The 15,500-nt window shown below is 35.7% G+C and overlaps 2 protein-coding genes across 2 annotated transcripts in view; both read right to left on the bottom strand.

Annotated features, from left to right (window-relative positions):
• Positions 1–15,500, bottom strand: part of LOC128985068 (uncharacterized) — a 164,277-nt gene that overhangs the window by 62,371 nt on the left and 86,406 nt on the right. Inside the window, exon 5 of the mRNA XM_054404441.1 lies at positions 13–162. Within this exon, the coding sequence (XP_054260416.1) occupies positions 13–162 (150 nt within the window). The remainder of the gene's footprint in view (positions 1–12; positions 163–15,500) is intronic.
• LOC128986094 (cytochrome b5 domain-containing protein 1-like) lies at positions 2,482–3,500 on the bottom strand. The gene has a single exon (XM_054406220.1). It carries the CDS (start codon positions 3,365–3,367, stop codon positions 2,633–2,635), a length of 735 nt encoding a protein of 244 aa, XP_054262195.1. The 5' UTR covers positions 3,368–3,500; the 3' UTR covers positions 2,482–2,632.

Below are 15,500 nucleotides of genomic sequence, written 5' to 3'. Positions count from 1 at the left end.
GCGTATCCTGGCCTCCTTGGGGTTGTATATATACCCTGCAACACGATACAATCATTAACAGACGCTTGTTCCATCGTGGAGGTGCGACGCTGGGGTTGCGGACTCTACTCTGTTCTCGCAGCGCCTTGCGTATCCTGGCCTCCTTGGGGTTGTAGATATACCCTGCAACACGATACAATCATTAACATACGCTTGTTCCATCGTGGAGGTGCGACGCTGGGGTTGCGGGGGTTACAAATGAAGCTTCGTTTCAAAGACACGTTTGGAAATAAATTTACATTGTAACGCTGCGAGAATGAGCTAATAAAGCGTTACAATATTTGCTCACTAGAACAAATTTGTTATTAGTTTATTTTCCATGGATTTATATTTATTCTTGTCAGTTTTAGTAAACTCGCTCATCATTCATTCAAATCCTGCTTGCATCTCCGTACTGATGATGTACTGATGTATGGTGATTTTTATTTGTCACATTAATTCATATTCACCCCCCTACTATTGATGCCTTGGGAGTAGAGATACTTTTTTATATTATTGATGTATTTTTATTTATGTTATATATATAAACATTAGTACAATTTTAGTTATCCCTATTGTCCAGTTAGCTTTGAGTCGAGTTGTAAAAAACCTAAAATCGAGTCTATATAATATATATATAGATGAGTGTAGAATGGGCTAATTTAGGTATCCTACAATATACACAGGTTTCATACAAAATAAACTTCTATCAGTTAAGAATTATTTTAGTTGGTAGATTTAGTTTTCATAGACCATTTATTTATAAGCGTTTTATAGTATCCTAAAACAGTTCTAATAGTCTTCTAATAGCTTTTTTTACGTGTTTTGCGTAATTTTAGTATCTTTGTCCGTGAATAGAAACAAGGTATGGCCACAGAATATGATACTTATGCTAGTGTATAAATCAGTTATTATCAATATATAACATGACCCATAATTACAGGAAAAACTCGTGGTGGAAGGAAGGAAAAACTGCTTCTATCATCAATGGTCTTTATAGAAAGCTGGAAACTTTATGTTACGAAGAATGCTGTTTTACTGTTTTAGTCAGCTGTACGAAAGCATAATTTTTAATACATTTGAAAACAAAAATACAGCAAATGTAAACATTGTAGTTTTCTATTTTGTACATTGAGACTAATAGGTATTTTCATTCCAAAACATTCTTTTAGAACTTTGAAACCCCAGGAAACAAGACAGAAATCATACCAGATATAGAAAGGTATACCAAAAACTTACAGTGTTGGATAAACTGTTTCGTAATGCATAAAGAACGTACATTCTACAGTAGTGCCTAAAATATATATGACAGTGCCTTTATCTGCGTTTTGTGACGGGGCATAAGCCTAACTTTTAGAATATTGAATACCCAGGGGCAGAAGTAGATCGAAATCGAAATATTAATAAGGCTTGGGAACCACTATAAATATATTCGCGCACTACTTGTACTGATTAGGTCCTTAGGGGTTTGCGTTATTGTTGAAAACAGACAGATGACGAGGGATGAGGTAGAGCTCTGGTTATTTAAAAGGGAATAATCTAATAGAGCTTATAATTTAGGTGGATTTAGCTGGATTTGTAAAGGTGGTTTTGCGTGTTAGAAAGACATATAGACCCCATATATTTTACATTTTTGTTCGTAGAGTATGTACGGGTTGGTGTAATGGTGTAAATGTAGTGGGTCGCGAGAGGGGCTACAGGCTACAGTCCGGCGTAAGATCGATCAATACGGTCACAACGCCGCCACCATACCACGTGTTCAACGTACCTCTTTTACCGCAGGTACTTACTGTGCATTGTTTTCTAAATAAAATAGAATAAATAGAATAAAATCAAATAAAAGATAGTGTGTTTACTACTTGAGATGTTTGCTAATCCTGTGATTTAGGACCGGGCGCGAGCCTAAGATGGTCGGAATATTACCTCAAGCTAAAACCAGGATAATAATCGCAGATCTTTTATCGAAAGGGTCTTGTAGTTATAGTAAGTAGGCTACCTTGTTCCAAGGAATAATTCATTACAATTTAGGTGCTATTTTATACAAGTACAAGAAAGACATTGGATTACAAAATACTCCTTTTGATAAATCCCGTTGCAAAAAACCTACTATCGCTCTATTTTACAGCTGCTTTATTCCATTTTATTTAAATAAGTCAATAGTAAAATGAAATTCACAGTAGACGCACACGAAATAGTAATAACATTAAACTGAAAACTAGTTTGACCAAAAGAAACACTATAATCTATGTGTTTTATATAGTTAAAAATCTACCTCTAAATAAAGGCATTCACCAAAGTTATTGCAAGACACAAACAAGCGGTTTTCGGTTCAAACGGCAGATTGTGAACACAGGACTTAAGTTTAATTCCAAAACCACAAGACCCGCAAGCTTAAATCCACTTTACAAGTGCCAAAATAAAAGTATTTGAGATTTCGATCAAGAATAGAGATTATACGTCTCGTTTACACCATCGATATTTATTATCTTATCATCCCAAACATACAAACAGTGCAGTATACTTTAACAATCAGAATTTAATAGTATTAAATAAATTAAAGAATACGTAAGTAGATTTTTAACCATCCATTTCAAATAAGTCCGAATTAATGATTTTAATCGCGATGATCATCGTTAAAGTATAGCATCAAACAAGGCACGTACAGGTCTTCAGGAAGTCTCAATTCTCTCAACTTGAGCCTCATGTCTGGTATACCGTTCTCATCCAAGGTCCATGTAGAGTTGAGAGTTCTCGTCTCGTACTTCCACGTGTACCCTGTGGCTGACGAGTTGAACATAGAGTATCGCTGCAATATCCTGTCCAGGGTGTCTTCCGAACAAACTTCCAAGGTCACCTCCTCCCCGGTGAGTGTGTTGTTGATCCTGATAGGTCGAGCGGCGCGGGTTACATACCCCACGACCAGGTCCACGTCGAACCACCATGGGAGAGTGTCCAGGGGTCTCCATTCCGAGGAAGGTACCTGGGGAAGTACATGAGGGACAGGCCCGTGAGGCGTGTAAGGCACTCGCACTCCGGTCACTGGATGAATGTGATGCTTAATTTCTCCTGTTCTGGGGTCGAACCAGTGGGAAATGTCTTTGCCAGCGAACGCTAACACAGGCATCACTTCTCTAGTTCCCTGATATTCTCGAACGAGAGGTGTCAAATCCCTCACAATCCCCAGAAAACTAACCCAGCAATCATTCTCGCTGTTGTGCACGACGACTTCTTTAGGGGTAAAGAAAGGAAGAGTCTTCCTTTTCAATTTTGACTTTAGTTCATCGAACCGGCTGGTTGGTTTTCTCTGGTTGCAAGTTAGCTTGAAAGTTAAGTAGTCGTTTTCACACATTTCGTAAACAAGGTAATGTAAAAAAACAAAGTCCAAAACGCGACGGTCCAAATTAGAAAAACACACAACAACATTTTTGTAAAGGATAAAATAAAATCATCTTTTTAACGATTGACAATTAATTGCGGTACTTTATATTTTGAAAAACAAAACATAACAAATACATTATTTTAATAGTAAATGGATCAGCTGGCCGAATGCCAAATTTTGGGTATAGTAAATTAGATCTCATTGTATTTTTTTCCATTTCTGAGGATGATAAAGACGTCTCTAAAATATTAATTACAAAATTATTTTAACCGTAAACGATTTCAAGCAAGGGCACAATTTTCCGTGATCTTTTAAATTATTTACTAAACATCAGCTGACAATGATCGAATCTTATTTGATTTGATTTTAAATTAAATCTCTTCAAATAACATTAGGTTAAACAAGCATAAACACCATAAACATATATATGAATTTGAACGGATGTTGTTTTTGGCTTCTAGGGACATCGAAATGAAAAAGTAAATCGGTCCCGGGTTCAAGTCTTACCATGAAACCTACGGTAATAGCTTATTCCCTATTTGGGAAATTCGCTAAAATGACACAAAGATACAATGTAACCTTTTCCTGAAACTTGCTCCAAAAGCTAGCTAGAAGGGATGTTGACACAGAAAATCGAACTAATGACTCCTATTTGGCAGAGAGCGTCCTTCACCTAAGGGTAGCAACAAGTGAACGAGATATTAGCCGCGCTGTCAATTATAACGTTCCGCCCACCGATTCATAATTCATTCCAACTGATTCCATCACTGGAAAAATGCTGGATATTATACGGAACTTAATACAGTTCTTCCAATCTGTTGTTTTAGCTGTATAAATGTCAGAGTATTTAAATTAATTAAACGTTTTCAATTTCGGTTCTTGTTTGAAAATTGGATGCTTTATAAGTTTAACCATAACAGTTTTTTGAAGTTAATCAGTTGAATTTAAGTTATGTTGAATGTTTATTTGGGAAGTCGAACAATATTTTTTTTTATTACAAATAAAATGGATTTTTCCTAGCCACTGTACTTCCAACATGACGTAATAAAAAATTATACTTTTTGTTTTACTCGTGTGTTCTGAGCTAGGAGTAATTTTATACAACATCTTAGGTCAAAAAGGTCGCTATTTAGCTGTATGATTTAAAGATAACCGTAAAACATGTCTCTGAACTCGCATGATAGTATTTTACGATGAATAAATAGCTTTGAAAGAAGGTTCTCCAATGCATAGCCTCAGAGACCTATCCTTGTTCAGTATCAGATCACATAGTATCCACATTGGCAAGCTTTTAGACATAAGCTCTACGATCTAACCACTATTCAACGAAAGTGTGCCTTTCAAGGAAAATTAATTCCAGGACGCTTTTTGTGTATTTGGAAAGTAGTAAGGAAGAGATACTACTTTATCGTTTCATTAGTACAGTATTTTGAGTCACACTATCTTCGCTTGCCAAAAGCATAGACGCACTAAGAACAATTACCGATGTATTTGACTGGTTTCACAGAAAATGTTATAGCATAAGATTCACCAAGTTGTCCAGGCTATCGCGCTATCATATAAGATATCACAGCAAGAATTTATTCTACAGCAATAACAGTGGAAGTCTATTTGAAAACTGGAAATCTGGAAGGAGTTTGGGATTCTCACCCAACAGCGGTTTTGTTTGCAGGAGGGAAATTGTAGGACGAATTCGCTCACAAAGCTCGGCGCCAGGATACATTCCCAAGCGGTTGCCAGGGCAACGCTTAGGTTCGCCTCGAGAGGTAAGGAGCCCTTGAGGAGAAGGAAAATCTATAGACTCAGCTGTCAACGACGTAGATGGTGAAAACCGGGGGAAATTGATTAAATATGGATATCTTGATGCAAAACTGTATAGAATAGGTAAACGGAGGAAATTTCAATATCGCAAATTGTAAAATTTGAATGATTTAGAATGAACATAATATTCACCATAAACCTTGAGCTATTGCGTAGAAACACCCGTTTTATAGTCAGTTGCCTTAAGGAAGTTCTCAATATGCGATAGAGTTCTCTGAAGTTGAAGAATTTCAACACAAATGTATTGAAACAATTTTGGGTTTGCTTGGATCGTAATTACTCACTTGTAAAAACAGTCATTTAATACAATATTTGAAGATGTATAAAATCCTAACTAAATTATACACCAAGCTACCTATCCCTAACAATACACAGTTAGTTAGGTATGGTAAGAAGTATACGGTTGAAAGTTGATCATAACTACCATACTTTATCTTATTGTTGGAGCACGTTAATTCTCATTTACCAACATTAGCATTATCTATGTAATAATGCCACTGCTTGGTGGTTCGGAGCCCACCTTAATCTGTAGAAAAGAAAAGATAAGCCCTTCAGGTATAACTGCTATACCTCGGTATTGGAGAGGAGATATCACACCACCGCCATAAAACGTCTAATTAATTATTATCTCTTTATACAAACATTTTTCTATATAATCAACTAAGTTTCAACGACTTAGTTCTACGCTACGCCAAACTATAGAAATATGCAGAATATTGGACGCTCAATACCGTATGAACTTTATCTTTTAGACATCACTGCACGTATAATCCAAATATATCCAATATTTACAATTCTAGTTATACGAGAAAATAGTTCAGCTGTAGGATGTTTCCAAAAAAATACAATCCTGGACTGATATTTTTATATAGTTAACCTAATCCAATTTACCTTTGGTGCATAAACATGTTTTGAAAGGTGTTCAATCGAAAATGTTGGATTTGACGGTTACTTTAACTAACTTGTAATCTTCTATCTATCTATCTATCTATTCTATAATATTAAAACGAATCAGGGTTTTTTAAATTCACGATTCTGAATCAACCACTCGACGGATTTTCATGATTTTTGTGTTGAAAGAAAGATAATTTTGAGAACTAGGGAATGTCGAAGCCATAATTTTAGTTTAGGGTCCCAGCTATTTAGAAATTAAGTTTTAATTTTTGAAAAGTCTAGCAGCCGACGCTATGATTCTAAACTAGCTTTTGGTGTAGTAAATTTGTTTAACATAACAGCTGTAAACATTCAGCGTTTATAACACAAATTCAGCATTTGGATAAAATTAAAAGACATACTAAGGGTTGACTTATTTACACTATGTGTAATGCTAATCATTGATACGTTCAATCCTTCGATAAGAGGATGACAGATTATTTAAATATACAAAGGTAAATACTAGGATGTTCAAAGGATTATTTAAATAAATCTTTGCAATCTTCGGTTTGTTTTAGTGCAACATAATTTTCTTTTAACTAACAGCTGGTTAAATATAAAAATGCTCTGTAGAACTATGAGGTTATTTAAACAAGTTAAACAAAGAATTTTTAAATGTTACACAGCAAGTTTGGTTAGTTATGTTAGGTTATTTTTTTTAGAACAGTTTCATTTCATTATTGTTTGTTGATACTGAACAAAATTTATCGTAGTTGTCAGCTGATATGTTTCAATTTGTTAATATCGATATATCGAGAGAAAAATCATCGATAATAATGAATGTTCCCTTTAACAGGAAAGTAACGGTTATTTTATTTACTCTGATTTGTCATTCATTTTTAGGAAATTAGTAAGATTAGTAGACCACCGAGAAAAGTAACACCATCGATGTATACAAGTCGAGGCTCTGTACACGAGTCTTAAATAAACGGTATCAGCATTCTGACACATACTTTCTCCCATAAGTTTGTCAACAACCTTTATCATGTGTAAGCGGTGAGAGTAAATATACGGAAATGGGATTTGTACAATTTTGTTCAGAACTTAAAGGAATATAACATGTTAAATTTTTATCAAAATCGTTCGGGCCATTTTTGGGAAAATCCGATTTTTCTGTTATTTAATGAGGGTTTTATGGGAAAATGACATAATTTACAATAACTTTTGAACCGTAATTTTTACAGAAATGGGATTTGTACCATTTTGTTCAGAATATAAAGGACTATGACATACTAAATTCTTATCAAAATCGTTTGGGCCATTTTTGGGAAAATCCTATTTTTCCGTTTTTTAATGGGGTTTTATGGGAAAATCCCTATTAAAAATAAAAATTTCTAAAATATTAAAAAAAATCTATTAAAATTGTAAGGACTATAACATACTATGTTAAATCAAAACCGTATTTTTTTCTAAAATCCTATGTTTCGTTATTTTATGGGGTTTTTATGGGAAAATAACATATTTGACCATAACTTTTGAACCGTAATTTTTACAGATATGGGATTTGTACCATTTCATTCAGAATTTAAAGGGCTACAACATACTAAATTTTTATCAAAATCGTTCGGGCCATTTTTGAGAAAATCCGATTTTTCCGGTTTTTTATGGGTTTTTATGGGAAAATCCCCATGAAAAATCAAAATTTCAAAAAAATGAAAAAAACGCCTGGAGATACCATAGATTAGAACCTACATGCCAAATTTCATCGAAATCGGACCACAGGTGTAGTCTCTAGCTCTGTACACATCCAGACACACAGACACACACACACACACACACACCCACACATGTTTGTAAGAGGACCTCGATTGTACTAAGTGCGGCGGAACCATCACAACCGAGGTACTCGAGCACAATCATCATGATCGGGGACTTCAAACAAAAATCCGTATTACATTAAAAATAATATATTTAATTTTTTGTAAACGCTTTAGTATAACTTAAGATGCATAATATAGTACGTTTATGCATTTTTTTGAATTTTATCGATGACTTTAAAAATGTCAGTCCAATGCACGAAAACGAGGTCCTAAACACTTTGGCCCTAATAAGCATAATCGAGGACCTAACTACTTTGGGCCCAGTTAGCATAAACGAGGACTTCTGAATTAAGTTTAGGATTTCTGTTATATGAGTGTGTCCCCCCAGTGTCCGGTGTCAGAACCGGCATTTCAGGTAGGCCACAGTTATGGACGACTGGGCAAGCCAGAATCTTTGGGTTGTACCCAAAGAGAGAGTCCCCAGTGATATTCCTCCATCCAGGTTGGGGGTGTTCAGCTCTGCAAGACTTCGGTCTATCATCTGCCTGTGGCTGTGGTTCTTTGGGACTTGCCCTGCCTGATGTGTACGACTGATATTTTGTAAGGCATATCCTCGGCTCAGGAAGTAGCCTCTTCCTGGGAGGTGAAAAACGTGGAAGTCTAGCCCCGAAAGGGGAGGTAACGGGGGCTTGATGGTGAGCTTGAAATCATCCACCCCATGGTGTGTTCAGGGTTGGTGCATAAGCTCCGGCCTACGCCATGGGACCCGGGTATGAGCGATTAGGTACCTACCGGGTATTCGTTGGGGAGCTTCGGTTCCTTCGACAACAACAGTGTGTCGAAGGATATGTGACAAATATGAGTGTATCGTTTTGCTGTTATTACATATAAAACTGTTTATTGCTATTATATGTATTATTTATTCATAATTATTATTGTCATCCGTATTATTATTGTGCACCGACTCTTTTACCTTACATTATTTATACTGTAAACTGTGTATCTGGTGTTTCCTACATAATCTTCAATACTTTTAGATATAACTCAGCAGCTAACACAAGCAAAATATTAAAATGAACCTATGACTGGAAATTCATTGTTTGCCAACAACTCCAAGGTCTCTCGTTATTTCCCCCCAAAACATCCTAAGCACAAACGAAGATGTCCAAAATTCCTAGGTCCCACATTATTTCCCTTTACAACAAGGTCCTAAAAACAAATTAAAAGTAACAACACCTCCGAGATCCCACATTATTTCCCTCCAAGATGAGGTCCTAAGCACAAATTAAGATATCAACATATCCAAGGTCCCGCATAATTTTCCTTCGTAACGAGGTGTTTAACACAAATTTTAACTAACAACACCTCCGAGGTCCCGCATTATTTTCCTCAAAAACGAGGTCCTAAGCACAGTTCAAGATATCAACATATCCGAGGTCCCGCATTATTTCCCTCACCAACGAGGCCCTAAACACAAATTAAAAGTAATAACACCTCCGAGGTCCCGCATTATTTCCCTCAAAAACGAGGTCCTAAGCACAAATTAAAAGTAACGACACCTCCGAGGTCCCGCATTATTTCCCTCACCAACGAGGTCCTAAACACAAATTAAAAGTAACAACACCTCCGAGGTCCAGCATCATTTCCCTCAAAAACGAGGTCCTATGCACAAATCAAGATATCAACATATCCGAGGTCCCGCATTATTTCCCTCACCAACGAGGTCCTAAACACAAATTAAAAGTAATAACACCTCCGAGGTCCCGCATTATTTCCCTCAAAAACGAGGTCTTAAGCACAAAACATCATATCAACACATTCGAGGTCCCGCATTATTTCCCTAACCAACGAGGTCTTAAACACAAATGAAAACTAACATCACTTTCGAGGTCCCGCATAATTTTCCTTCGTAGCGAGGTCTTAAACACACATCTAGATTTCAACACATCCAATATCCCACAACATTTTTGAAATAAAACCTTTTGACCATACCAGAGCTTAAAACTATGTTAGTATATTTTTGTACCCAAATATGAAGTAATCTCCAGTTTCTAATGTACCCTTCGTATCTATATTATTAAAATAATTTGTTGGATTTTTGTGTGCAGCAAATCGACCCCTTAATATTTTTTATAGACATATTAGGAATCAATTTAAAGCTCTTATCCTCCAGTTTTTTTGCATTTGTAACAGGAAGAGGAAGCAGAAGGGTTTTTTTCGGAATCTTGACGGAACTACTGGAACTAACTCAGTCATAACTAACGATTTACACCCATTTATTTACACTCTTTATCTTGAAATAAGTCCGCCCCAAATCTCGATGTTTGATAACTTCTTTATTTTACCATGAATTATTTTGAACTAACGAAAATGTTGACGGAACTATCCGGAACTCACGCGGAACTAACTGTTAACGCTAATAAAACGATTGTTGATATATGGATAGCCTACAATGAAGTTAGACCGCCCCAACTTTTGATGTTTATTTTATTTATTTTGTATGATAACAATAATAACATTTGCAGCACATTATAAGGTATCAACTATGGTGCTGACTTTATGAATATTATATGTGTGTCTGTTAGCACACTTTGCATAATCGGGGGACACAGTGATATGTTCATATTAATACGTAAAGGCGATTTCTACAAAACACTACTCCTCCGTTAATAATGGACGGATTTTTACAAACGACGTGTCAAAATAAAGTATTTTTTGTGTAGACAACCCCTTTCAATAATTCCTGTTATAAAAGTCCTCGGGATTTGCCCCACAGGCCATCAAAGTTGGAGTTTCTCCCATAAGATTAACATGGGGGAATCTAAATATTTAATTGGAAACGTTGTCCCCACTAATTTGAGAGAACGGATGGGCGTAGAAACTTGGAAGAGGTGTCTAAAGAAAGGTCTTGGTCTCTAGATGAGTTATCAAAAGAAAAACTAAGCAAAATCCCTTAGGGCTCTGCCCCAGAAGCCTTTAAAGATCCTTCCCCAGAGTTGTTTACATTTTGGCCATGTAAACAATACTTTTTAATGAAACAGCTGTTCATTTTTTAATTGTATTTGAAACAACACATTCATTGGAAGTTACTGAATTCTGATTCTACCAAATAAGTATTTGCAATGTTATTTTCAGATTTTAAAATTGATTTTCCTCTTTATCATGTTAGCCCAGGCAAATTAGACATATGCTCCCCAAAAAATCGTCTAAAGCTGGAAAGTGTTTTAATACCTTTTGGGGGTCCCAAATAAGACTCCTGTGAGTTTGCGACGGATTCTGACGTCTGCTTAAGTTTTGGGAGTCGAAAAACTATGAAAATTTTGCACTTTTTTCAGTTTTTCGCTTATAACTCCTAAATAACGAATCCTAAGGAAAATGTTGTTCGAAAGTGTCTTTTATTGCATTAAATTACGCGTCGATTGATGTTAAATACGTCAAAATCGGCCTAGCCGTTTAGCCGCTGTAGCTTTTCAAAGTTCGGATATTTTCATCAACATGGCCAAAAGGTTGATTATTTGACCAGTTTTCGACTTACAACTCCTAAACGACGCATGCTATACAAAAATGCGCCTGTAGTTAGTTTGGAAAACACAAAATTCGGCGTAGGATTATGATTTTGAATGACTAGATAGTGGTTTATTTCATGGTTATCATCCAGAGGTTTATCCAAGAATGTGTGAAGGGAAGGGGACCCCCTATGCAATTTTAAATCTAATATTGTTGAGGGGGTTACAAAAATTCTACGATTCGTTCTAAGCTCCCATTCATACGATTCCATCTCTGGACACTCCCGAATGATGTTAAGCGATTCTAATATATAATAAGATATTACAACGAGAATGATTTTATTAAATATAGCAAAAATGCTATTTTTTAGCTTAATAAACGAAAGATGATAATGGGACGGATGTACATAGTTTTACTATGTATTTAGCCTATTAAAAAAAATTGGGATTTTTCGTAGATTTTACCATATAACTTTTCTACTTCTCATCATTGGAATCTTAAGAATAAGGATTCATTCTTTGCTCTTATTGGTCTTGCCACAAATGGTGACATTCGGTAACATCTTTTTGTCAGATATCGAATTGAGATAATCGTGCCCCTTGCAAGTCTTTCAGACAGTAGTTCATTATATCCCTGCATTTCATATGGAACGAGAAAATGTAAACCTTTTTAACATGTACACGATGGTCGAGATAGGTAGACGGAGTTGAGAAGTTCTTGTCGAACCGGTGGATTAGCCGTAGTGATGGGAGTTAACCCATTGACGTTAATTTTCCATACCTATCTCTCTGAATTAAGTACAATTTTAAATGAGCTCTAAAGGATTGGTGGATGAGCAGCCCCTTTTGTAAGAATCAAAGTCAAAATTAGTTGAAAGTGTCCTCTAGAAGAGACCAACCCTCACTTGATTTGGATATGTTCTGCTCCCAACCATGTATAGGGCCAACCTGCTTCTGCAACTTCGCCAAGCGTTGTAACCCGTCAGAACACAGTGAGATCCACATTGATTGGAGTAAACAGCATGAGTAGTTTTAGACTACATGAATAGTTAGATTTTCGACTCTTCTACATCACGCTTTCTTGATCAAACTGCGCTAGTGGGTACGGACCTATTTTTAATCCAAAGTATGATTCAAATGAGGCTTGGATTTAATGAGGAATATCACGTGTTGACTGAGGGGGCAGATTCTTCTTTAACCTTTGCTGTTGCCATCACAGCTCGCGATTAATGTCACCACTTCCTTTTATCCTGCACAGGAATATGGAATTATGGTCATTATAGGCTTGCCTATTTACGATTTTCTTGCAAGCTGTGCCTTTCCATTATGATTTATACATATCTCGCGTTGATGCTATCATATGGGATAACTGCTGAGCTGATTGGCATGAGCGAACAATTTTCAGTAAATGGGTCGTGACACTGGAACCATTTGATGAATTTCTTTTTGATCCCACCGTATCCGTGGAGTTTATATTGTCAACTTGCTGATAATATGTTGAAGAGGTGATCCCACAATATAATGTACCTTAACTTGATGGGTAGCATTCACTGCGATGGGCCTGCCAGCGAACCATCGGGCTAGATCCACATCATTGATTCCCCTATCTCGGAAAAAGCTCTCCACAGTAAGATATTGCTCTCATGAGCACTTACTTGTTCATAGGCCATGCTGCACGATCCATGACGTCACACTAGTGGATAGATTCACTGCCATATCCCCTATGTTTTTTGTAATTAGGCTGGTTGTTTGCCAGATTTCAATGGTAAGATTTTAAACTTGACAAGCATCTGATCTAGTGTTAACAATCAATAGCGGTTAAATGGTAAAGCCGATCTTAATAAATTGGAAAACATTCTACGCAGACGTTTATGCTCTTCAAACTAACAACAGGAACATTTTTTCTATAGCATGCGTTAGAAGATGTAATCCAAAAACTGAAAGATGAATACAGGGATAAATCGTATATAATGGGTGGTTGGGATGAATCCTAGGATTTTCGGAACCTCAGACAACAATATTAGACTTAAAATTATATAGGGTGTCTTACTCTCATCACACCTTATTAGATAAACCTCTAGATGACCATAATGGAATAAACCACTATCTAATAATTCATAATCCATTTAAGGACAGGATCTATGTTGTTCCAATTTTATTAAAATTTCCCAACTTTAACTTTAATACTTTTTTTTAATGAAATGGCGTCCATACAAAGTAGGTAACAATCAATTGCCGTTATTGATTAATAAAAAAAAACATTATACGCAGAATTTTGTGTTTTCCAAACTAACTACAGGTGCATTTTTGTATAGCATGCGTCGTTTATGAGTTTTAAGCCGAAAACTGGTCAAATAATCAACCTTTTGGCCATGTTGATGAAAATATCCCAACTTTGAAAAGCTACAGCGACTAAACGGCTCGGCCGATTTTGACGTATTTAACATCAATCGACGCGTAATTTAATGCAATAAAAGACACCTTTGAACAACATTTTCTTTAGGATTCGTTATTTAGGAGTTATAAGCGAAAAACTGAAAAAAGTGCAAAATTTTCATAGTTTTTCGACTCTCAAAACTTAAGCAGACGTCAGAATCCGTCGCAAACTCATAGGAGTCTTATTTGGGACCCCCAAAAGGTATTAAAACACTTTCCAGCTTTAGACGATTTTTTGGGGAGCACACCCTATATTTGATCTAATTTGCCTGGACTATGTCATGTTTTGCAATATAACGTTCCATTACGAAATCAGTGGAAAATCCTTTTATCAAAGCAATTCTTAAATTATTTCTTATTGAAATATCTTATATATATTTTACGGGTTTGGTGTCTGCCTTTTTCAGTACTTTTGTCTACATTTTATCATATTATTCTACACATATCAAATATTTATGTAGAAATATCTGCTCTTATCGTGTATAATAAAATCCAGACATATAAACCTTGAAATTATTTGTACCTGCCTATATTACGGACTTTGGCGCAATGGATTGGTAACATTATTGAAAATAACACTATATTATGACTGTAAAAGATGGTACAAAGAGAAACGAGCAGCTACTGTCATGACAGAAAGGTCATATTCCTTTTAAACTAAATCACATATTCCTTTATAAGATACGTTGATTACCAACATGTAAACGTCAATATATACGTAAAAGCCAATTTAGAGTTTTTTTTTTTGCTTTTTGGAAATGTCCCATTGCTATGTCATTTGCATTATTTTTTCCCAATGAAGCCGCCAAGGCCATATAAATGAGGAGGCCCCTAACAGTTCAAAAAGCCAACTTCATTTCAAGTATTCCACTACACCTAACATTCCGTAGAGAGATTATTTTGACAACCTTATGTTATTGATAAGGCTGAGACAACTAACTGACATATCCCATGTCAAGAAATTCCAGCTGAAATAGTATATCCACAATCAATTTCTCAAAACTATGCTAGAGAGTTCATTCATTGGCACAGTACGATATGAACTGACGCGACGTAACGAAAGAAAAATCAAACTTACACTGTAACGGATATACAGTACCTCCCTTTGAAGTTAGAATATGTCTTCCCAAAAAATATGTTCTTTTCAAATAAAATCATATTACACTGATGAAATCACAGAAGTGTTTAACTACAAAAGACCCACCAATACGATTTTAATACTATTTAAAGGTTCTTCCAAAGGAAGAGATATCATATAACATACTAATAACAACTCCGATGAGTCCGATGACGTACGGTATGGGAAATATTTTAATCATTGAATGATTAACCAAATTTGACAACTAGGGCAATTAAAATCATTGTTGTATTTCACTTATTACCCTTTAAACAATGCTAAATGCTCAAAATATGTATATTTAACCCAATTTATCGCAGTTAGATGAATTAACGTAAGCCTTGAAAGTAACCGTCGATTTCGACGGGTTTCACCTAGTCTGCATAAATTGCTTGTCTTAAATCAATTTAAAGCACTTCGTGATAACTTCAGTTTAAAAAATTAAAATGGAAAAAAAGATTATTACAAGACTCTTTTGGAGTCCAACTGAAAACCGAGATAATTTTGAAATCGTTAACGTACTGGCTGGT

This window comes from Macrosteles quadrilineatus, unplaced genomic scaffold (genome assembly GCF_028750875.1).
Source record: "Macrosteles quadrilineatus isolate MER2022 unplaced genomic scaffold, UCM_ALF_1.0 Scaffold_2__2_contigs__length_208266976, whole genome shotgun sequence".
Lineage (NCBI taxonomy): Eukaryota > Metazoa > Arthropoda > Insecta > Hemiptera > Cicadellidae > Macrosteles > Macrosteles quadrilineatus.
Note: the sequence above shows the minus strand (reverse complement) of the source record. Positions and strands in the feature narration are given on the sequence as shown.